This window comes from Podarcis filfolensis (assembly GCF_964270895.1).
Source record: "Podarcis filfolensis genome assembly, chromosome: 8".
NCBI classification, from domain to species: domain Eukaryota; kingdom Metazoa; phylum Chordata; class Lepidosauria; order Squamata; family Lacertidae; genus Podarcis; species Podarcis filfolensis.
This window is the reverse complement of record NC_139611.1, coordinates 6,366,739-6,390,637: the sequence shown is the minus strand read 5'-3', so window position 1 is coordinate 6,390,637 and position 23,899 is coordinate 6,366,739. Positions and strand designations below refer to the sequence as shown.

Here is a 23,899-nt window from a genome sequence, read left to right as displayed (position 1 = left end):
GCCTCGCTGCGGCATTCTGCACCAGCTGGAGTTTCTGGGTCAGCTTCAAGGGCAGCCCCGCATAGAGCGAGTTACAATAATCAAGGCTGGAGGTGACCGTCGCATGGCCAGATCAGGGCGAGAAAGGTAAGGGACCAGCTGCTTGATACGGCGGAGATGGGAAAATGCCACCTGTGCCTCCATGGAAAGAGAGGAGTTGAATGTTACACCCAAGCTCTTGACAGAAGGCAGTAACGGTAAAGACCATTAGGTCCAGTCGTGGCCGACTCTGAGGTTGCGGTGCTCATCTCGCTTTATTGGCTGAGGAAGCCAGCGTACAGCTTCCGGGTCATGTGCCCAGCATGACTAAGCCACTTCTGGCGAACCAGAGCAGCGCACGGAAACGCCGTTTACCTTCCCACCGGAGCGGTACCTATTTATCTACTTGCACTTTGACGTGCTTTTGAACTGCTAGGTTGGCAGGAGCAGGGACAGAGTAATGGGAGCTCACCCTGTCACGGGGATTTGAACCACCAACCTTCTGATCAGCAAATCCTAGGCTCTGTGGTTTAACCCAAAAAGCGCCACCCGCGTCCCGACAGAAGGCGGTAGGAGCCCCCAGTAGCCCTCTCCTTTATGAATCTGTCTAATCCTCTTTTAAAGCCATGCAAGTTGGTGGCCATCACTTCCCCCAGTGGCAAGGAGTTCCATAGTTTACCTATGGACTGTCTGACGAAGACCTTTTTTTTATCTGTCCTAGATCTTCCATCATGCACCACAGGGTTCTCTGGGCGCTTCCAGACGGGTCCTTTATAATGTGCACTTTGTGTGATCTGTGCCCTTGGTGCTTTGGGGCATGCGAGAGAGACATGCACCCCTCCTCTAGCTGCTCTCTGGGGTCCTTTTGCAGCAGGTGGGATTCTTATCTATGCTCTGGGAACAGCAGGTTGCAGCCATTCGAGAAGGAGAACTCCCAAGCATGGCATCTGGGTCCAAGATTACATGCATCTCTGATCCAATTTGAAGGATGTGCACCTGGGAGATTTGGCATAGATACCTCTAAAATGCTCAGAAGGGGCAATCAAGCAAGAGAGAAGGGACTGGCACAGAAGCATCGTTGTGGGGCTTGCCCCCCCCCATCCCTTTCCTTCCCCTCCATCCAGCTGTTCCCTCTCACCAAACCACAGAAGCACTGACCCACTAACTCTGCGGCTCCCAAAAAAACATTGTTCAGAACATCACTTTGCACAACCCGTAAAGGAGGGTAATAGCACAATAAAATTCAAAACAGTAACAATTAATTGCAGTTATTCAAAAGCCAATTAAAAGTATTTCATTTAATTGATTCAACAAAACTGATCCAGCGAGACCAGCTATTCAAAGTCTGATAGTCATTTACACCTCTGCCACCCCACACCCCACCACCCCCTTGCCTCTTAGCACCCCCTGCCCACTTTGGGTAACACTGAGACCCTCAAGGGCTGACACCAGCAGAGCATTCTGGAGCCCTAAACTACTTAGTCAAAATATTTTTTAGGATGCCCATCAGTGAGACCTGCAGGCCAGCATAAAGGTAAAGGGACCCCTGACCATTAGGTCCAGTCGTGGCCGACTCTCGGGTTGCGGCGCTCATCTTGCTTTATTGGCCGAGGGAGCCGGCATGCAGCTTCCGGGTCATGTGGCCAGCACGGAAACATCGTTTACCTTCCCGCCGGAGCGGTACCTATTTATCTACTTGCACCTGATGTGCTTTCAAACTGCTAGGTTGGCAGGAGCAGGGACTGAGCAACAGGAGCTCATCCCGTCACGGGGATTCGAATGGCCGACCTTCTGATCGGCAAGTCCTAGGCTCTGTGGTTTAACCCACAGCGCCACCCGTGTCCCACAGGCCAGTGTCCCACAGGCCAGCATACAACAAGAATAACAGAGCATCAACTTTTTAAAAGGAAAGGGGGGAAATCACAACTGAAAATGCAGAACTGGACAAAAGCAGAAAATGCGGCAGAGCCTAATGAAGGCCTCTTCCAGCTCGCAGTCATCCCTGGAGGGGCTCCTCTGCACATTTTCTCAAGGGTTTTCCTGTCAACTGCAGCTGAAATTGGACAGAGGTGGGAAGCAGGGAGAGCCCACATGCCCCCAGTGGACTGCCTTGCTCCACCAGAAGCACCAGAAGAAAGGAACAAGGCACGTCTGAAGCTGCCATTAACCCTGCAGCACTGAGCTGGGCTGGGCCATTTATGTGTTCTATTGTGGAGAAATATGACCCCCACCCAAAGTGGAAAATCCTCTCCTGCCAACTGCAGTTGGATTCTCAGCATCTGCCCTGCATCACCAAATACTGCATAAACAGAGGAGGTTGCAAGAAAAAATGAAAGCTGGGATTTCTGTCTGAAAGAAGCATTGCTCCCCCCCCCCCCACCAGAAGAAGAAGAAGAAGAGTTTGGATTTGATATCCTGCTTTATCACTACCCTAAGGAGTCTCAAAGCGGCTAACATTCTCCTTTCCCTTCCTCCCCCACAACAAACACTCTGTGAGGTGAGTGGGGCTGAGTGACTTCAGAGAAGTGGGACTAGCCCAAGGTCACCCAGCAGCTGCATGTAGAGGAGCGGGGAAGTGAACCCGGTTCACCAGATTACGAGTCTACCGCTCTTAACCACTACACCACACTGAGTCTGCTCCATAGCCACCCAGAACCTCAGCCATCATGTTATTCATACCTCATGGACCTATTAGAACCTCTTGGAGCTCTTTGTCAAGAAGCAGATAGATAGAGGTGATCTGGTTAACAGGCTCAACTTGTGGTTTGGGGGGAAAGCATCAGAAAAAGGCAACTAAAAGGATCAAGGGGTTGGGGCAACAGGTTGTAGAATGGACTTCTCTTCCCACAACATATTCATTTTTCAACAAAGGTCAGTGAAGCACATAATCTGAATGAGAGTTGTACAAGCAAGTTTTGGGGACACACCATTCCTCTGGCCACACATCAACAAGAAGAGATCCACAGCGACTTTCAGAGCAGCATGCACCCATCCTGGCTCCCCGCCCCAGCATGTGCTGTCTCCAGTGGTGACCAGCAAGCTGGCTTGAGGCAAGAGGCCTCCCTGAGCAACGGCCTCACTCCAGCACACAGATCTCTGACCTCAGAGATCCTTTCCAGATGTTCATGGGGGAAGTTGATTCAGTCTGCCACAAGCTGGCCTGAGTCTTCAAAGCATCTTCCTTGCCTTTGGCAACCAGGATGGTCAAGGGGCCAGAGTGACTCCCCTGTAAAGAAAAGTTGCGGCTTTGGGGGAATTTCAGTTTGGAGAAAAGGCAAGGAAGAGGTGACTTGACAGAAGTTTATAAAATGATGCCTGGGACGGAGAAAGTGCCGTATTTTTCGCTCTATAAGACGCACCAGACCATAAGATGCATCTAGTTTTTGGAGGAGAAAAACAAGAAAAAAAATATTCTGAATCCCAGAAGCCAGAACAGCAAGATGGATCGCTGTGCAGTGAAAGCAGCAATCCCTCTTGCTGTTCTGGCTTCTGGGATAGCTGCGCAGCCTGCATTCGCTCCATAAGACGCACACACATTTCCCCTTACTTTTTTGGAGGGAAAAAGTGAGTCTTATAGAGCAAAAAATACGGTAGATAGAGATACATTTCTCTCCCTTTCTCATAAAACTAGAACTCACAGGCATCCAGTGAAAAGGAACTTTGGAAGAATCAGGACAGATAAAAAATACCGTATTTTTCTGTGTATAACACGACCCCATGTATAAGACGACTCCTATTTTTGGGAGCCCTCAAGCTTCTTTTGTAAGTTCGCTGAGCTGTTGAGCAGCCTTTCCACGATCCCCCGCTCTGGTTGACGGAACTGGTGCCATAATACACCGCATACTGGCACTCACCAAATAATCTTCCTAAGCCAGGAAGATCGGGTAAGCAGCCTCCTCTCGGACATCTCCCTGCTACCACCGCAGCACCAGCCCTCGCTTACTTAGCATGTATAAGAAGACCCTCAATTTATCAAAAAAAAAATACAGTGGTACCTTGGGTTACATACACTTCAGGTTACAGACTCTGCTAACCCAGAAATATTGCTTCAGGTTAAGAACTTTGCTTCAGGGTGAGAACAGAAATCGTGCTCCAGCAGCGCGGCAGCAGCAGGAGGCCCCATTAGCTGAAGTGGTGCTTCAGGTTAAAAACAGTTTCAGATTAAGAATGGACCTCCGGAATGAATTAAGTACTTAACCCAAGGTACCACTGTAAACCGAGAAACGCGGGTGGCGCTGTGGGTTAAACCACAGAGCCTAGGTCGGCGGTTTGAATCCCCGCAACGGGGTGAGCTCCCGTTGCTCGGTCCCTGCTCCTGTCAACCTAGCAATTCAAAAGCACGTCAAAGTGCAAGTAGATAAATAGGTACCGCTCCAGCGGGAAGGTAAACGGCGTTTCCGTGCACTGCTCTGGTTCGCCAGAAGCGGCTTAGTCATGCTGGCCACGTGACCCGGAAGCTGTATGCCAGCTCCCTCAGCCAATAAAGCGAGATGAGAGCCGCAACCCCAGAGTTGGTCACGATTGGACCTAATGGTCAGGGGTCCCTTTACCTTTACCTTACCACTGTAAACCAGAAAAAGGGTCGTCTTATACATGGAAAAATACGGCAGTCCTTCTTCATGCAGTACAAAGTTCAACTATGGAACTCGCTCCCACAGGAAGCAGTGATGGCTACCAACCTTGATGGCTTTAAAAGAGGTTTAAACAAATTCATGGCGGAAAAGGTTATCAAAGTCTGTTAGTCAAGGTGGCTCTGCTCTGCCTCCACAGCTGGATGTAGCAATGTTTCTTAAGCCTAGTGGCTGGGTTCCACAGGAAGGAGAGCTGCTCTTGTGATCAATTCCTGCATGCAGGTTTCTCACGGACATTTGTTTGGCCACTGTGAGAAAAGGAGGCTCGGCTACTTGGGCCACTGGCCTGATCCAGCACATACTCTTCATATGTTCTTATGGTAGGAGCACATTGTGAGAGCCAGTGTGGTGTAGTGGTTAAGAGCGGTAGTCTCGTAATCTGGGGAACTGGGTTCGCTTCCCCGCTCCTCCACATGCAGCTGCTGGGTGACCTTGGGCCAGTCACACTTCTTTGAAGTCTCTCAGCCCCACTCACCTCACAGAGTGTTTGTTGTGGGGGAGGAAGGGAAAGGAGAATGTTAGCCGCTTTGAGACTCCTTAAAGGGAGTGAAAGGCAGGATATCAAATCCAAACTAAATAAATAAAATAAATAAACATTCATCATTAGTCTTTTATATATACCGGTATATATATATATATATATATATATATATATATATATATATATATTTAACATATCGGTTCCAACAGTCATACAACATAACTTCTCATCTTATACAATATTTTAGACATCCGTCAACACCTCTGATGATTTTCCGTTCTTTATCACTTATTCTGCATGTCTTAATTTCTGTATTGCATTTAATTATCCTTAACTAATAATTCTTATCATAGTCTTTCTTGTAATATTTCTGATAATCCACCTTACAAAACTTCTTGCAGTCCTACGAGCGTAATCTGTTCATCACAATTACTTTTCAAATAGTTCATATATTTACTCCAGTCTTCTAAGAGTCTCTGATCCCGCAGGTTTCGAATCCTTCCTGTTAATTTATCTGATTCTGCATAGTCCCTCAACTTCATCCTCCATTCTTCTTTCGTCGGTAGTTCTTCTTGCTTCCATTCACTTTCATCATTAGTCATTCCATGCCAGTCTTATTATGGTGCCTGGGCCCTCCCCACCCTAAGCCGGTGAGCCTAAATGGGAAGAGAGCTTACTGGGAAGTGCTGGTGCCCCCAGTTCCCTTCTCCTGCAATAGCCAGTTTCCTTTACTGCACAGAGCCAGTTAGCCGCTTTCCTGATAGAGTTTCGGCAACACGATGACCAGATACATACATAATAGACAATCTTTATAGAATTCCTTCAAACCATAAAGAGTTCAAAATGAAATCTTGAAGTCTCAAAGTCTCTGAAAATCTTTAAATGAAGCGAGGTACCAGACTTTGTAGGGACGCGGGTGGCGCTGTGGGTTAAACCATAGAGCCTAGGACTTGCCGATCAGAAGGTCGGCGGTTCAAATCCCCACGATGGGGTGAGCTCCCGTTGCTCGGTCCCTGCTCCTGCCAACCTAGCAGTTCGAAGCACGTCAAAGTGCAAGTAGATAAATAGGTACTGCTCCGGCGGGAAGGTAAATGGCGTTTCTGTGCGCTGCTCTGGTTCGCCAGAAGTGGCTTAGTCATGCTGGCCACATGACCCGGAAGCTGTACGCCAGCTCCCTTGGCCAATAAAGCGAGATGAGCGCCGCAACCCCAGAGTCGGTCACGACTGGACCTAATGGTCAGGGGTCCCTTTACCTTTACCAGACTTTGTACAATGAAAGACAAGCTGTGAAGCTTTGTGTATTCAACAAATATGATGTCCAACACTGAACAGTGATTCCGGATATTGACTACTGTTTCGCAGAACTCTTCGTCAGCGTGGTGGGTGGACATAGAATGCTTCATAAACCCATCTTATTTCAAATGACCACATTATTACATGAGAACTGTTCCACAGCATTTGATATTTTCATTTACATACATTCATTTGAAATAAGATGGGCTTTTGAAGCATTCTATATCCACCCACTCTTTATGGTTTGAAGGAATTCTATAAAGATTGTCTATTACGTATGTATATGGTCATCGTGTTGCCTAGACATTGTTGACGTTCTCTTTGCAACACAGGGGTTTGTTTGGATACTTCATGATAGAGTTAACATGTGTCATGTGCCAAGTTCTAATACAGCGTAAAATTAAAGTCAGACCAGGGAAAGCATGAGACGACACGCAAGTGAAAGGGGCGCCTCTCCCACGTGCCTGCCTTGAACTCAAGCCTGTCCTCATCCGCCATCTGCTCTTGATTCAAACCAGCTTTCTCTGCGAGGGGAGTAATGTTTCGGTTCCTTTTGCTGAAGCTGATCCTGGCCCTGCCACCAGCCCTCTATGGCTGGGGGACACAGAGCTCCTAAAGCCACAGCAGAAAGTCCTTCTCCATGCAGCGTATAGTTAAACCGTGGAACTCCCTTCCACAAGAGGCAGTGGTGGCCACTAACCGGGATGGCTTTAATAGAGGATTAGGCAAATTCATGGAGGAGAGGGCTATTGGTGGCTCCTAGCCACAAAGGCTCTGCTCTGTCTCCACAGTTAGAGGCAGCTATGCCTGGAAACTGCAGGACGGGAGAGGGCTCTTGTGCACCAATCCTGCTTGTAGGTTTCCATTTGGGGTGCAGGATTAGATGGGTCCCCATTGGCCTGAACTGGCAGACTCTTCTGTCGGAAGTTGCAAGAGGGAGAACGTGGCAAGTCACACCAGCACCAGCCCACCCGTAAGGCAAGGCGATGTGAGAATGTGTCTCTCGCTGCTGCTGCCACTGGTGCGCTTGTTATAAGAGTTTTATAAAGGTCTTATATAGTCATAACTCGGATTACAGACACTTCAGGTTGCTTTTTTGGGGGTTGCAGACTGCCCAAACCCGGAAGTACCGGAAAGGGTTACTTCTAGGTTTTGGCGGCCGCACATGCGCAGAAGCACTAAATCACACTTTGCACATGCGCAGAAGCGCCGAATCGCAACCCGCGCATGCACAGACACGCAGACGCAGGTTGCGAACACTGTGGGTTGTGAATGTGCATCCCGCATGGATCACGTTCACAACCCGAGCGTCCACTGTATATATAATAGATGTTCATAAATGTACCAAGCAAACACATACAAATATGTAAACCACATGTCTGATACCCACAGAAAAGTCCTGAAACCATTTTCTCTCCCAAAATGACCTCAAATACTCCTTTGCAAGATCAAAGGAAATGGAACTCTCCCCATTGTCTCTTTCACAAATCCTCTCTTAAGGGAACATTTAAGATATGAATAGGGTGTGAGCCTGTGACCTGTGACCTAGATCCAGGAATTGAGTAGTTATCATAACAAAAGAGTGGCCAGGATGCCCAGGTAATCCAATCAGGTAACCTGGCGGACAGGAAGAAACAACACACCCAGATTTTCGCCCCTTCTCTGATGCATTAAGGGGGTGGTCTTGGGCCACACCCCTTCTGTGATGTATGTATGATGTTTCTGGGGGTGGTGTTGGACTCCAGGGCGGGCAATTTAAAATGTCTATATAAGGCCTTGTGCACATGGCTCGGGGTCCCTCCTCCCCTCCTGCGTGTGGGGGGAGCACCCTGTTGCAACAGCTTTAAAAAAGATCAGGCTTACTAGCTGCTTTGCTTCTCAATATTCTCTGCTTGGCCTCTGTTATTTTCTCCTACTGATAGAGAACCTACAAAAGGATTCTACATGGGCTCTTGGGTACCCCATAAGGGGAAAGGAGCAGTTTTTCTCTCATAACACACTCCTTGGAGGCTGGATCTGTTGTCCCCTTGGCAGCCCCCCCGCCCCCGCAATGATCCACTGGTCTGCTCTCGAGGTACATCTTTATTCCACCACTGTGGGATGTGAAACACAAGAGCAGTCAAGTACAATATTCCTAGAGTGAACATGTTTACACATGGGGAGAAATGTTTGTCCAGCCAGCAGGTAAACTTCCTGTTTCCTTCTGGGCTGGGACAGACTTCCTTTGCATGTGACTAGACGTGGGCATGGCCTCACCTGTGCAGGTAATGACAAAAGCACAGGGCAGGGCAGCCACCTCTCTCTTTGACTACATGCATCGAAGAAGCAACATCTGCTTAGCCAAAGATGCTCTCTTGACTTCCAGCCAAGAGAGGACAAAGGGACTTTCTCCTTATGAGATAGTTTCCAGGTATATGTAACTTTTCTAAGCTAAGTCCGCCTTCTGGGATCCGATTGTGAACAGAATGTGAGTAAACTTTTTTTATACTTCTGTAGAAGACTGTGTCGTGTCTTATCTTTTATGAGGGAATAAGGGGAAAATACCAGAACAGTTATTATAGAGGCTTTAGCGAGCCTGAGCATACGCATCCGCTGCAAGTTTAAAAAGGGGAATGTTACTCTGCTAAATTGCGAACTTGTTTACACAAGTTGGAAAGGCTATAATCAAACAATATATCCTCTCCTGCATCCCTGAACATTCCCACAACCACCACCCCCTTGTTCCTGATGTGGAACTTCACTCCTTCTTCCCTGGCAAGGGACACCGTTTGTTGGTTTGCCTCAGGTGCTAAAATGTCTTGGGCCAACCCTGGGCCACACACCCCCTCCCCATCTTCCTATCCTTAACCTGGCACAGGAGAAAGGAACAGCAGGGGACGCATCTCCCCTCCTCCTCCAGCTCCTCCAGCTTTCGAGCCTGAATCCAAGCTGCCCTTTTGCAAGAGCATCAGTGCAGGGATCTATGTAAAGCAGGCTTGATTGCCTAATCCTCCCGAGTCCCCCCTGCTCTTGCCCTGCCTGAGACCGGCAGGGACCTGGATGCATTTTAATAGATCCAGGGCTTGCAGGAGTCTTGCTTTCTGGGGAGCTCATTAATGAGGTACAAGCATTAAACTTTCATGAAGAAGAAGAAAGGGAGGCTGGAGCCGGGCCTTTCGGAGGGGGAGCTGAGCATCGCTGACCCCATTTGTTCTCAGGGGCCAAAGAGACATCCGCTGCCTCTCCTGCCTCAAAAGGTCTCAAATACCCAAGATCCTTTATTCCACACTCAGAAAGGAAAGGCATGTTTTCCCTTTGCCCTCCTGCATCTCCAGGGCTTGCCAGAAACCGCTTGGGACAAATAAAGTTCAGAACCTAAGGAGAGCCTGCCCATCTAGTCCAGCATCTCACGGTGGCTGACCAGATGACCATTCTGGGAGACTTCAAGACAGGACCCAGGTACAAGACTGTGGACTAGTGGGCCTTAGTCTCAGATGCAGGGGAGGTTGTAGCCTCTGCCTGCCCCTTCATGGAAAATGATATCCCCTTAATGGGATCTGCGAGGAGTCGCATCTGTCCAGGTACCCAGGTGGGTGCTAGGGCCAGAGCACTCCCCGATGGGGACCCCTCTGGGGGTACCCCTATTTGATGAAGGTCTCCCCAGAGTTGTGTTGGCCCTGGAAACACCCCAAGCAGAGGGGCTGGAGTGCGAAAAGGTATACCCAGTGCCTATGCCACACCTTTTACATCCGTAATCAATAAAATTGTGGCCTATTTGACGCGGGTGGCACTGTGGGTTAAACCACAGAGCCTAGGGCTTGCCGATCAGAAGGTTGGCGTTTCGAATCCCAGCGACAGGGTGAGCTCCCGCTGCTCGGTTCCTGCTCCTGCCAACCTAGCAGTTCGAAAGCATGTCAAAATGCAAGTAGATAAATAGGTACCGCTCCGGCGGGAAGGTAAACGGCGTTTCCGCGCACTGCTCTGGTTCGCCAGAAGCGGCTTAGTCATGCTGGCCGCATGACCCGGAAGCTGTACACCGGCTCCCTCGGTCAATAAAGCGAGATGAGTGTCGCAACCCCAGAGTTGTCCGTGACTGGACTTAACTGTCAGGAGTCCCTTTACCTTTACATTTTTTGTCCTGCCTGGTTATTTTTACTATATTAGGGATGATGGGGTCACAGTGCTATGGCACACAACTGGGGGGGGGCGGGTGGCCCGCTTAGCTAGACGACAGAAGGCCGTTCACCACCCAGAAAAGCTCTGTACTTGTGACAGCAGAGAAGGAATCAAAGACAACAAGCCTTTGGAAACGCTGATACAATTTGGAACTCCCTCCCTAGAGCAGTTAGACTTTCTCCCTCCTTGTTGTCCTTTTGCCAGCAGGTGAAGAAAGACCTTTCTATTCCAAAAGTCATAGAAGCATAGAATCATAGAGCTGGAGGGGACCCTGACGATGATCTAGTCAAACCCCCTGAAAAGCAGGAATATGCAGCTGTCCCATATGGGGACCAAACCTGTGCCTTCAACTGCTGACTTTTTTAAAGGAAAGGGATGGAACTATGAAGCTTTTATACCTTTAATAGATTTTTAAATATTGTTTTAATTCTTTTACTGTTTAATTGCTGTTGTTTTTTAATGATTATCCTTTCTATGTTCTTAGCTTCTTCTGTTTTACCTGTGTTTTTGTATTTTAATCTGGGAGCTGTCTTGAGCAGGGGTCAGCAAACTTTTTCAGCAGGGGGCCGGTCCACTGTCCCTCAGACCTTGTGGGGGGCCGGACTATATTTTTTTGGAGGGGAAATGAACTAATTCCTATGCCCCTCAAATAACCCAGAGATGCAATTTAAATAAAATCACACATTCTACTCTTGTAAAAACACCAGGCAGGCCCCACAAATAACCCAGCCCGGACACTGAGAACCGGCGCCAAGGGCCTTCTGGCGGTTCCCTCACTGCGAGAAGCCAAGTTACAGGGAACCAGGCAGAGGGCCTTCTCAGTGGTGGCACCCGCCCTGTGGAACGCCCTCCCTTCAGATGTGAAGGAAATAAGTAGCTATCCTATCTTTAAAAGACATCTGAAGGCAGCCCTATTTAGGGAAGTTTTTAATATTTAATGCTGTGTTGTTTTAACACTTGATTGGGAGCGGCCCAGAGTGGCTGGGGAAACTCAGCCAGATGGGCGGGGTATAAATAAATTATTATTATTATTATTATTATTATTATTATTATTATTATTATTATGGCACATTCTACTCGTGTAAAAACACGCTGATTCCCGGACCATCCGTGGGCCAGATTTAGAAGGCAATTGGGCAGGATCCGGCCCCCGGGCCTTAGTTTGCCTACCCATGGTCTTGAGACTTGGTCTGGGGAAAAGGCAGGATATAAATAAATTGTCGTTGTTATTCGGATGCTACAACATACCATGCTTAGTAGATGATGCTGCAGTCATTCCTGGGCTCCCAGGCACTTGGCCTATGCTCATCAGGTAAGGGGTCCTTGTGGCCCTGCCCATAGAACATGCCATGCCCCCCCCAGGGACAGCATCTGGAGCCACCCCAGCTTCCAAGCTGCCTGTCCAGCTGCCATCCCCAGCATGTCCCAAGGGGCTCCTTGGTTTTGCAAAAGAAAGCTTTGAAAAGCTGAGCTCCGTCGCTAACCTGCTTTGTGGTGAGACTTAGCAGGTTTGACAGCCGCTGGGCGAGGAGGTGGGAGGTTTTGAAATTTAAATAGCATGTTTTCCACATCTGCCTTTGGATCCAACCTGAGGGTAATCGTTTTACATCCCCGTGCAGCTGGAAAAGCGACGCTCCTCAGCGTTTAGCTCCTTTCCTTGTGCAAGGACAACCCCCCCCCCCAGCTCTCAGCCCCCGCCCCCCACCCACACGCATACACGCTTCCTGAAAATATTTTCGGCGATGAGATCCAGAATAAATACATCCAAGCGCTAATGCTTCTTGATGCCAAACACGGCCCATTCCTTATTTTCCACCAGCTAAATAGTTTATTGATGGGGATTTGCTTCAGAGCGGAAAAGAAGAAAAGTATTGTCGACTGGAATCTACGTGCTGCAATTCTTGGAAGGGAGTTTTGCAGATTTCCTTCTGAATGTCAATTCATATTTCCTGCCCACAGAATTAGGAGGGGAGGGGAGGACCAAAGCGGCCCGGCAGCCCTTCAGGGCAACTCTGTGTATGGGGCATTGTCTGAGCACATCCAGTTCTCACTGCCCGGCACAACACACACACACACACAGCAGGTTCCTTGGCTGCCCCCAACCCCAGCACCTCCAGGAAAGAGAGGAAAGAGCCCACACAAACCACAGGGCAATCAATGGGGCTGCATGGCTGCCCTCCTGAGCCACAGCTTTCTTGAAGGAATTTCCCCAAGGTCTGCTTGAACATGCATACAATTTTACATGGCGTGGAGGAAGTGGGCAGGGAAAATTTTTGTCTCCCTCTCTCATAAGAAGAAGAGTTTGGATTTGATATCCTGCTTTATTACTACCCCAAGGAGTCTCAAAGCGGCTAACAATCTCCTTTCCCTTCCTCCCCTATGACAAACACTCTGTGAGGTGAGTGGGGCTGAGAGACTTCAGAGAAGTGGGACTAGCCCAAGGTCACCCAGCAGCTGCATGTGGAGGAGTGGAGACACGAACCCGCTTCACCAGATTACGAGTCTACCGCTCTGAACCACTACACCACACTAGAACCCAAGGTCACCCAGTGAAGCTGATTGCTGGAAGATTTGGGACAGATAAAATAAAGTTCTTCATGCACTGTGCAGTTAAACCAGGGGTCAGCAAACTTGCTGCGCCTCGGGCTGGTGTCTCCAGCGCCGATCGCGCAGGGGAGCGCATGCCCAAACGCGTGTGCACACGCTGTTTCCGGCACACTTCCGGGTTGGAGGAGCACCAGAAATAGCTTGTGTGCATGTGCATGGGCCCCCTCCGACCTGGATGTGCACTGGAAATAACGCTTGTGCATGCGCAAATAACGCATGCTCATGCGCACAAGCTATTTCCGGTGCTCCTCCGACCCGGAAGTGGGCAGCCGTGCAGTGCAGTGCTGGTTAGAGCCAGGTGGCAGTGGGCAGCAGGGGTCACCGCAGGGCGGATAAACAAGTCCCTCGAGCCTTATCTGGCCCACAGGCCTTAGTTTGGGGACCCCTGAGTTAAACTATGGAACCCAGTTCCACAGGAGTCAGGAATGGCCACCGACTTGGATGGCTTTAGAAGAAGATTGGACAAAGGCATTGAGAAGAGGGCTTTTGATGGCTACCAAGCTATGATGGTTCTGCTCTGCCTCCACAGACAGAGGCAGCAATACTTCTGAATATCAGTTACGGGAAGCCACAAGAGGGGAGAGGGCTCTCGTTCTTGAATTCTGCTTGCGGGTTTCTCACAGGGGATCTAGTTGGTCACTTTGAAAGCAGGATGCTGGACTAGATAGGCCCCTGGCCTGATCTAGCAGACTCTTCTTATGTTCTTATGACATTAAAATGCCACGAGCATGCACCCACGTGACGATGGAAACTGACTTTCCCTCTAAGATCAAGTATTAGTCATTGGCTATATTTATTATTCTGCCTCTCTGGGTTGCCATCAGCTGTCGTCAGCTCATAATCTTTGCAACCTCGTTTACAGAATCAAGTTCAGCATTTATTTATTGCTTTGAAGCATTTATCTGCTACTGTTCAGCCAAAATGTCCACAGCATTGCCCAAATTTAAAGCAAGCAACTAGCAGAAGCATTAATAAAACAATCTGGCAATGAGAAAAGGTATAAACAGTGCAGCAACATTGCCACCAAAAGCAGAATCAACCCACAAGGATGCTGTGGGACTACAATTCCCATTACCCCTGGCAGCTGGTCAGGCTGGCTGATGGGACTTGGAGTCCAGCCCCACCCCTACTACATACCTGGTAGCCAGTCCAGATCTCAAAAGCTTTGTGAAATAAAATGTTTAGATTGCATGTAGAAATAAGCTGAGAACAAGGCTCTTGATTCATTCCAGTTCCATGAATGATGGCACAAGAACATTTGCACAGAGCTCAGAATGTGGGGCATTGCTAGTAAATACTCGTGCTTCTGACATCTGGTAGCAGCAGTCAGGTCCCACCTATGTTGAAACAACCCAACTCCTTCCTCCCCCCGCTGGCCAGCAGGTTCCCAACTTTGGTTTCAAGAAAGGAGATTCCGAATAAACATTAGGAAGAACTTCCTGAGGGCAAAGAGATGTTAAACATTGGAAAGGATGCCTTTGGAAAGTGGTGGACTCTCCTTCCTTTTAAGCAGAGGTTGGACGGCCATCTGTCAGGGGTTCATTAGCTAGGGGTTGGCTAGATGAATCTTGGGGTCCCTTTCAACTCTATGATTCTAAGAGGGCAGAATCAACAGACACTCACCCTCACTTTTTTTTACTTTTTTTTTTTACCTGACTGGTATTTCATAGAATCATAGAATCCTAGAGTTGGAAGAGACCACAAGGGCCATCGAGTCCAACCCCCTGCCAAGCAGGAAACCCCATCAGAGCACTCCTGACATATGGTTGTCAAGCCTCTGCTTAAAGACCTCCAAAGAAGGAGACTCCACCACACTCCTTGGCAGCAAATTCCACTGTCGAACAGCTCTTACTATCAGGAAGTTCTTCCTAATGTTTAGGTGGAATCTTCTTTCTTGTAGTTTGGATCCATTGCTCCGTGTCCGCTTCTCTGGAGCAGCAGAAAACAACCTTTCTCCCTCCTCTATGTGACATCCTTTTATATATTTGAACATGGCTATCATATCACCCCTTAACCTCCTCTTCTCCAAGCTAAACATGCCCAGCTCCCTTAGCCGTTCCTCATAAGGCATCGTTTCCAGGCCTTTGACCATTCTGGTTGCCCTCCTCTGGACACGGTCCAGTTTGTCAGTGTCCTTCTTGAACTGTGGTGCCCAGAACTGGACACAGTACTGCAGGTGAGGTTGGGACACGGGTGGCGCTGTGGGTTAAACCACAGAGCCTAGGACTTGCCGATCAGAAGGTCGGCAGTTTGAATCCCCGCAACGGGGTGAGCTCCCGTTGCTCGGTCCCTGCTCTTGCCCACCTAGCAGTTCAAAAGGACGTCAAGTGCAAGTAGATAAATAGGTACCACTCTGGCGGGAAGGTAAACGGCGTTTCCGTGCGCTGCACTGGTTCGCCAGAAGCGGCTTAGTCATGCTGGCCACATGACCTGGAAGCTGTACGCCGGCTCCCTCAGCCAGTAAAGGAAGATGAGCGCCACAACCCCGGAGTCGGCCACGACTGGACCTAATGGTCCGGGGTCCCTTTACCTTTATTTGAGGTTATTCTTCTCTCAAATATTTACATGCCTTTATTGCTGCCGTATCTGGATATTCTGTTTCCATGCCAAATGTAAGCCTCTGCTCTAAACATTCCACATATCATAATTAAAAACAGCTTCTGTATTTACCCAGGTTACTTAGTATCATGACAGGATGATCTAAGGAAAGACTGTTTCCATCAATGTCTGGAGTGAGTAGGATTTAGATGCACCTGGTGAGGGAAGGAGGGTGGATTTCACCACTCCGCTAGGAGACGAGTCCCCCCCCCCCCTTCCAGGCCTTCCAGAAAAATGCAAATGAAGTCAGCTGGACGCCACCCTGCCTCCTTGGAAGGGGAGGGGGAAAGTCCTCTTTCTGGCATCCTTCCTGGCCAAGACCATTGAATGCTGAGTCAGTGGCTTGACGTTGAGTCTGAGAAGCAAAGAATCTGCTCCTGAACTGGGATGGGGCGGAGGAAGGGTTGTTTTGCCCCACTTTGCTGACACAAGGTGCCTTTTGCCTGCTCTCGATACCTGGAAAGGGATGACCAGACCACCGAGAGATCCATGCTCTAGTTATGTCCAGGCTGCGTTGCCGTGGTGAGTAATATACGAAGTGGTCCACAACATAGATGTCAATTTACAGATTTGAAAATAAGGGACCAGCAGCCTTGAAAATAAGGGATCAGCAGCCAAAATAAGGAATTTTAGTCAACCGGCAGCCAAACGAAGCCTCAAGAGGTGGTTCCCACAGCGCAGCAACCCGGCAAAGGGGATGCGGCAAGGAAAACCACCATCACCTCTCCGCTGGGAAGCGCTGAGCAAAGGCGAGTCCCCAGGCAATGCGGCCAATTTGATCGGCACAAGGCATGCAAGCTCCACCCCCCCAGTCGTTCTTAGACTCCTTATTGGGTGAGCAACGCAGCCAAGCAACACAGTTGGAGCCTCCCTCCTCCCTGGCCGGCGGGGAGGGAGGGAGAGGAGCTGCTTCGTTTGAAACCTGGGAAATTTAAGGGACATCATCAATAAGGGACAGCAGCGGGACACGGCGCTGGGATAAGGGACTTTCCCACCAAATAAGGGACGGTTGACAGCTATGGTCCAGAAGCTGATGCAGAAGATGGCTGCAAGAGCCTTAAGTGGAGTACAGGGTCAGATTTAAGGTGCTGGTTTTGACCTTTAAAGCCCTTCACGGTCTAGGACCCTTGTACCTACGGGACTGCCTCTGCCGGTATGCCCCAGGGACGACCTTAAGGTCCATAAATAGCAACACCCTAGAGGTCCCAGGCCCTAAGGAAGTTAGATTAGCCTCAACCAGAGCCAGGGCCTTTTCAACACTGGCTCCGGCCTGGTGGAACGCTCTGCCTCATGAGACCAGGGCCCTGCAGGATCTGATTTCTTTCCACAGGGCCTGTAAGACAGAGTTGTTCCGCCTGGCCTTTGGCTTAGAATTCATTTGATTCCCTCCCCCTCTTTCTTTTTTTCCTTTCTCCTTCTGTGATGGAACTCCTATTTGGGGACTTCCCTGGCTTTTTTCTGGCCCATGTAGGACCAGTCTGGATAGTTAGCCTTGGTGAAGACTTGGCGTTTTCATCCCCAAAAAAGTCTTTGATTTGAGTTTCTACTGAAAGGAGGCTGTATTTTAATGCTGCATTTTAATCTTGTTTTTCAAGTTGTATTTCAATCAATTGTTTTTGTATCTGGTGTTAGCCACCCTGAGCCCCGGTCTTGGCTGGGGAGGGTGGGGTATAAATAAAACATTTATTATTATTATTATTATTATTATTATTATTATTATTATTATTATGCAGGATCAGGTGTTAACAGATGTATAATGTCAATGCTCAGCCATCCAACAAACTTGTGTTTTGGGGGATGACTGGATGTCACAGGAGGAAGACCAAAGCAGGTCACACACATTAGAAGAAGCTGCTGGATCAGGCCAGTGGCCAATCCAGCCCTGCATCATCTTCTTGCAATAGGCAACCAGATTCCTGTGGGAAACCTACAAGCAGGACCTCAGCTCCCCTCCTGTGCTTTCCAGCAACTGAGATTCAGAAGCACTGCTGCCTCCAACTGCAAAGGCAGAGCCGAGCCATGGTTTCTAATCTATGGTTACCAGACATCCCCATTTCCCGGGGACAGTCCCCCGGATTTTCAGATCTGTCCCCGGAATGTCCCCGGATTTATATTTTAAGTGTGGTAGATTTATTAGTAGGGAATGAATGTTGCGTGACTGGTTCAACAGCACAAGACACATCATATGGGGACTTCCGGCGAGGCAAAATGGCAGACGCCATGGCAGTGAGCAGCTCCTGAAGCCAGCCAGAGCCAACTGCGCTACCAGGCTGGCTCCGGGCTGCTGAGACTGCCGCTGCCGCCGCCACTGCCAAGGGGGAACCAGGGACGCCTGGTGCGTCAACTGGGGGAACCGCTGACCACCATCCCCCCCCAAGCCAAATCGAGCCGGGAGCGAGAGCGCCTGGCTGACAGCCCAGTGGTACTCTGGGGCCAGGAAAACCCTGTAGCTGACACAGGGAGAAGGAGAAGGAAGAGAGAAAAAGAGGAAGGGAAAAGAAGAGGGGAGCCCCGACCTTGCCGGGCCGTTGCCACTGAGGAAGAGAGGTAGGAGAGCACTGGAAGGGCAAGGACATGTGGCTGAGCCCAGGCCCGACCTGAGCCTACTCCACGGTGGCTAGCGCTCCAAGAGAGCAGGCCGGGGCCCAGAGGAAAGCCGCACGACAGAGGAGACCACAGAAGAGAAGATATTACTTCTTATTTTTTTTAAAAAAATAACTTTTTTAATAACTATTTTTTTCTCTTTTCAAAAAAAAAAGTGTCCCCGAATTCTTGAAAAAAATCTGGTAACCTTAGTCTGATCCCCATTGATGGCCCTCTCCTCCATGAATATGTCCAACCGTCTTTTAAAGCCATCCAAGTTGGTGGCCATCACTGCCTCCTGTGGCAATGAGTTCCATAGTTTATCTATGTGTTACATGAAGAAAGACTTCCTTTTATCTGTCCTGAATCTTCCAACAGTCAGCATCATTGGACGTCCAAGAGTTCTAGTGTTAGAACTTTCTCAAGGGACTTTGTGAGACAACCCACCAGTCAATCATGCGGCTTGGCCCAGAAGGCCTATCCTGGTCAAAAACTGGCCCACAGAGCCACAGGCATACCCCATGCCCTGCTCTGTCCCAGGCACACAGCATATTCAAAAGTTGCACGCATCCAATTTCTCTTGTGAGCGTTTGCTGACACACAACGCTCTCAGTTGAATATCTCCATGTTTCTCAGGATGGGATGCCTTTGCACTGCCTGTGGGTCTCCCCACCTGCCCTGAGTTCTGGAAACTCGAGGCCTACTGTGCACCCAGCCAATTTCTAAATCATTTTCAAGATACCAGTTTCCAATATACCAGACATGCACAAAACAGTAGCTAAGGAAAAGACATTTTGCTGCCTGAGGCGAAAAACAAAATGGCGCCCTCCTCCAAGGCCCGTCCTGAAGCCAACTGGACTGGTAGTTGAATCCTACTTTAATACTGGTGAAATGACTACCCTCAAGGGCAAAAGGCTAGCCTAGGGGCTACAGGGCAGGTCATGTGGCAATCACAGCTCTGTTCACTCCCTGCCCCACCTCAGCATCCGCCGCCTGAGGCAGCTGCTTCATTCTGCCTCATTGTAGGGCTGGCCCTGGTGGGATGAACCAGATCTGCTTTAAAGTGCCATGTGTACATACACAGACAGCCCTGAACTCCCACGAGAGAGGAGCAAGAAGATGTTGGTTCTCCTGGATAGAAAACAGCAAACGGAAATGGCCAGGAAGCCTTTTTCCCTTGGCCTCTCTTACCTGAGACAATTGAAGCGAGTCTGAATATATCAGTGAGACGAGAGGTGACTGGTTCGTAGGGGGAAGCTTCATAAAACTCTTCTCCTGGAATGAGAAGGAGGAGAAAGGGAGACTCTTAGAAACTCATAATGTCCTTTTGCTTTTGCGCGGGGTGGGGGCAGAGAGCCACAGATCCCTGGATCCCTGTTAATCTGCGATTTGTTTCTTGTGAAAACAAACGCGAAGCAGTTGACCGAAAACCTGAATCAATAGCATTGTTAATCAGAAAAATTAACAGCAACAGTTTAAGGCTTTGGAGAATTTAAAATGACAATAGACTAAGCACAGATTAAAACTCACACCAACTTTCTAAAGATCCGGGCAGGCTTGTCTAAACAAGGATGTTTTTAACAGACACCAAAAGGAGGATAGTGAAGACGCCTGTCTGATGTCAATAGGCAGGGAGTTCCAGAGTGCAGGTTCCACCACACTAAAATACCAACTTCTTGCAAATGTGGAATGAGTATTGCGTGGCACCTATAACAGCACCACCTCCACTGATTGGATAAGAGAGTGGTGTGGATCAGCAGCTATCATGGGTTGGCCTTAGCTGATCTGTGAAATCGGATTCAGCTCACAAACACTTTTCTCCAGATGAAGCTCTCTTGCCCCCTTTTTCTTGATATCTGACCTATGAAACAGGACTGACAGCCTCACAGGGTTGTTGCAAGGACGAAAGAGGAAAAGGCTATTTTAACATGGACAGTTCTAAGCGTCAAGAGCCTAAGTAGCTTGATTGAACGGCCCCTGAAGCTGCTCAGGCAAGGCATTTCAGATGCATTGGGGAGCCCTTGGCTTCCCAATTCACCTCTGAAGCCCTGGTGTGACTGTGATTCTCACACCAGACCAGAGGAGCATGGAAGCAATCCAGAGGAGGGAGGGCCCCAGTTTAAACCATGGATTTCAGCAGCTCTTAGTCCCAACGCCACTTTAAACCATAGAATTTTAGAGTTGGAAGGAACTCCAAAGGCCATCTAGTCCAATCCTCTGCAATGCAGGAATCAAAGCTAAAGAATCCCTGGCCATCCACTGTCTGTTTAAAAGCCTCCTACAAAGGAGAGTCTTCTCTGTATCATTCCAATTTTAATATAAAGGTAAAGGTAAAGGGACCCCTGACCATTAGGTCCAGTCGTGGCCTACTCTGGGGTTGCGGCGCTCATCTCACTTTATTGGCCGAGGGAGCCGGCGTACAGCTTCTGGGTCATGGGGCCAGCATGACTAAGCCGCTTCTGGCGAACCAGAGCAGAGCACGGAAACGCCGTTTCCCTTCCCACTGGAGCAGTACCTATTTATCTACTTGCACTTTGAGGTGCTTTCGAACTGCTAGGTTGGCAGGAGCAGGACCGAGCAACGGGAGCTCACCCCGTCGCGGGGATTCGAACCGCCGACCTTCTGATCGGCAAGCCCTAGGCTCTGTGGTTTAACTCACAGTATATGTGCTGCCAAAGCGAGCACCCTACAACAGAGAGTCCGCCACCTTCTAAAGTAGTCTGTTCCACAGGCAAACAGCTCTTGCCACCGAAAAGTTCTTCCTATTGTTTAGACGGACTCTCCTTCCCCTAAAATTGGACCCATTGGTTCAGGTCCTGCCCTCTGGAGCAGCAGAAAACAAGATTGCTCCATCCTGCATATGACAGCCCTTCAGGTATCTGGAGATGGCTATCATGTCACCTGTCAGCCTTCCCTTCTCCAGGCTAAATAACTATTATTATTATTATTATTATTATTATTATTATTATTATTTATATATTTATTTATAACCCAGCCACCCTGGGCAGCTTTCAACAAAATATTAAAATACAGTAATGCATCAAACATTAAAAGCTTCCCTAAACAGGGCTGCCTTCAGATGTCTTCTAAAAGTCTGGTAGTTGTTTATCTCTTTGACATCTGGTGGGAAGGCGTTCCACAGGGAGGGCACCACTACCGAGAAGGCCCTCTGCCTGGTTCCCTGTAACTTGGCTTCTCGCAGTGAGGGAACTGCCAGAAGGCCCTGGGCGCTGGACCTCAGTGTCTGGGTAGTGTCAACTGTTCCTCCTCCTAAGGCTTCGTTTCCAGACCCTTGATCGTTTACTTCAGGGGTCAGCAAGGTTTACCTCACCTGGACAGGTTCACTCCAGCGCGGATCCCTCTGTAGGCTGGATTGCGTGTGTGAGAGAGTGTACATGCATGCAGATGCAATTTCCAGCAATACAGAAGTGAGTCCCTGCGCCACACCGGTTTAGCGCAGCGCGTGGGGACTCACTGAGCGGGCAGCTCAGTTCGGGGGCGGCTCGGGGGCCGGTTAAACGACCTCCGTGGGCTGCGTGTGGCCCACGGGCCTTAGGTTGCCAACCCCTGATTTACTTGTTCCACCCTTTGCGATCAGGAGTTGCAAAACAAGCTCAAAGGATGGAAAGACTCTGGTGGTGGAGGAGGAGGAGACCTCCCTCCCAGGTTCCTCCTGGGCTGCTTACTCATAGAAGATATTCTCAGCCTGCAGGAGGAGGAGGTGATGGTGGCAGCTGCCCCCCTCCTCTCTTGTAATTAAGAAGCTCAGCTGCTCAAACACAAGGTTATTAGCAAGCCAGGAGCACTCCAGGAAGGGTCAGCCCCCACCACGGGAGCTCCTCGCTGGACAGTTACAAATGCATTTCATTACAGTACTGGGGATTGTTCCCCATTGCCAGGCGAGCTCAGCTGCCCCCGTGCACAGAGGCTGCTTTTCAAGGGCACGTTTCTCACACAGGCTGCTCCTCTCCTTTCTCAATAGGGAACGGGAGCCCGGGAAGGGAAAGACAGAGCCTTAACGGGAGGTTCACATGGAAATCATAGAGTTGTAGAGGCGTCACGGAACCCAACCCCCTGCAATCCGACTTGAGACGCAGCAAGGTCGTTTCCCAGCCGCCCACAGAGTTCCAAGATGCATTTACAGAGTATCGTTCCCATCAGGGAGTGGTGGGTTGGGATGCCTGAACGATGGTCGCCAGATTCTGTGTATAGATCTGTAGGCGCAGACCATCCCCCGACCCAAACTAGTTCGTTAAGAAAATCCCCATACAGTGGTACCTCGGGTTACATACGCTTCAGGTTACAGACTCCACTAACCCAGAAATATTACCTCAGGTTAAGAACTTTGCTTCAAGATGAGAACAGAAATCGTGCTCTGGTGGCGCAGTGGCAGCGGTAGGCCCATTAGCTAAAGTGGTGCTTCAGGTTAAGAACAGTTTCAGGTTAAGAACAGACCTCCGGAATGAATTAAGTACTTAACCCGAGGTACCACTGTACTTGGTTCCATGGGTGACTCTGGGTCAATTCTCTGCGGTAGCTTATCTTAAAGTTTTAAGTGTCTATACACTTATCACATTTATAAATTTTAAATTACTGTTGTACATTGTTTTCAATGTTTGTTTTCCTTCTGGGACTGTACCCCCAAGTGTGTTTTATAAGCTGGTCTCTGACCGTAATAAATTATCTATCTATCTATCTATCTATCTATCTATCTATCTATCTATCATCTATCTATCTATCTATCTATCTATCTCAGGACCTTTTCAGTTTCCCACCCTGACAATTCCTATTTACGAAGCTGTTGTCTGCGCACACGGGATGGCCAGACATTCGCGTGACCGCTGACTCCGCACCCAGTTTCCTAATCAGATTGCAGCTGGCTTCAGAAATGGCAGCATTTGTCAAGGAACAGCAGGAACAAAACGGATCGTGGCTAACATCGTGTGAATGCGGCTTCTAAATTTAGCAGTGGGCGTGCACTGGATGCGGAGGAAGCGGTCATTTGAACATGCCCAAAGAGGCTCTGGGGATGCAGGTGGCGCTGTGGTCTAAACCACTGAGCCTAGGACTTGCCGATCAGAAGGTCGGCGGTTCGAATCCCCGCGACGGGGTGAGCTCCCGTTGCTCGGTCCCTGCTCCTGCCAACCTAGCAGTTTGAAAGCATGTCAAAGTGCAAGTAGATAAATAGGTACCACTCTGGCGGGAAGGTAAATGTCGTTTCTGTGAGCTGCTCTGGTTCGCCAGAAGTGGCTTAGTCATGCTGGCCACATGACCCGGAAGCTGTACGCCGGCTCCTGCAGCTAATAAAGCAAGATGAGCTCTGCAACCCCAGAATTGTCCGTGACTGGACCTAATGGTCAGGGGTCCCTTTGCCTTTAAAGAGGCTCTGACTTCCATCTAAGTGTGCAAAGGGGGAGCAAGTGAGGGAAGTCCTGGTGTCTGTCAGCCATAGCTCAGTGGCAGAGCAGCTGCCTTGCATGTAGAAGGTACCAGGTCCAATCCCTGGAATGTCCAGGAAGGGTTGGGAGAGACC

General features: G+C 49.2%; 1 protein-coding gene across 1 annotated transcript in view; it reads right to left on the bottom strand.

The window, feature by feature from the left end:
• Window positions 1-23,899, bottom strand: part of GFRA2 (GDNF family receptor alpha 2) — an 83,025-nt gene that overhangs the window by 38,922 nt on the left and 20,204 nt on the right. Inside the window, exon 3 of the mRNA XM_083629542.1 lies at window positions 19,558-19,641. Within this exon, the coding sequence (XP_083485668.1) occupies window positions 19,558-19,641 (84 nt within the window). The remainder of the gene's footprint in view (window positions 1-19,557; window positions 19,642-23,899) is intronic.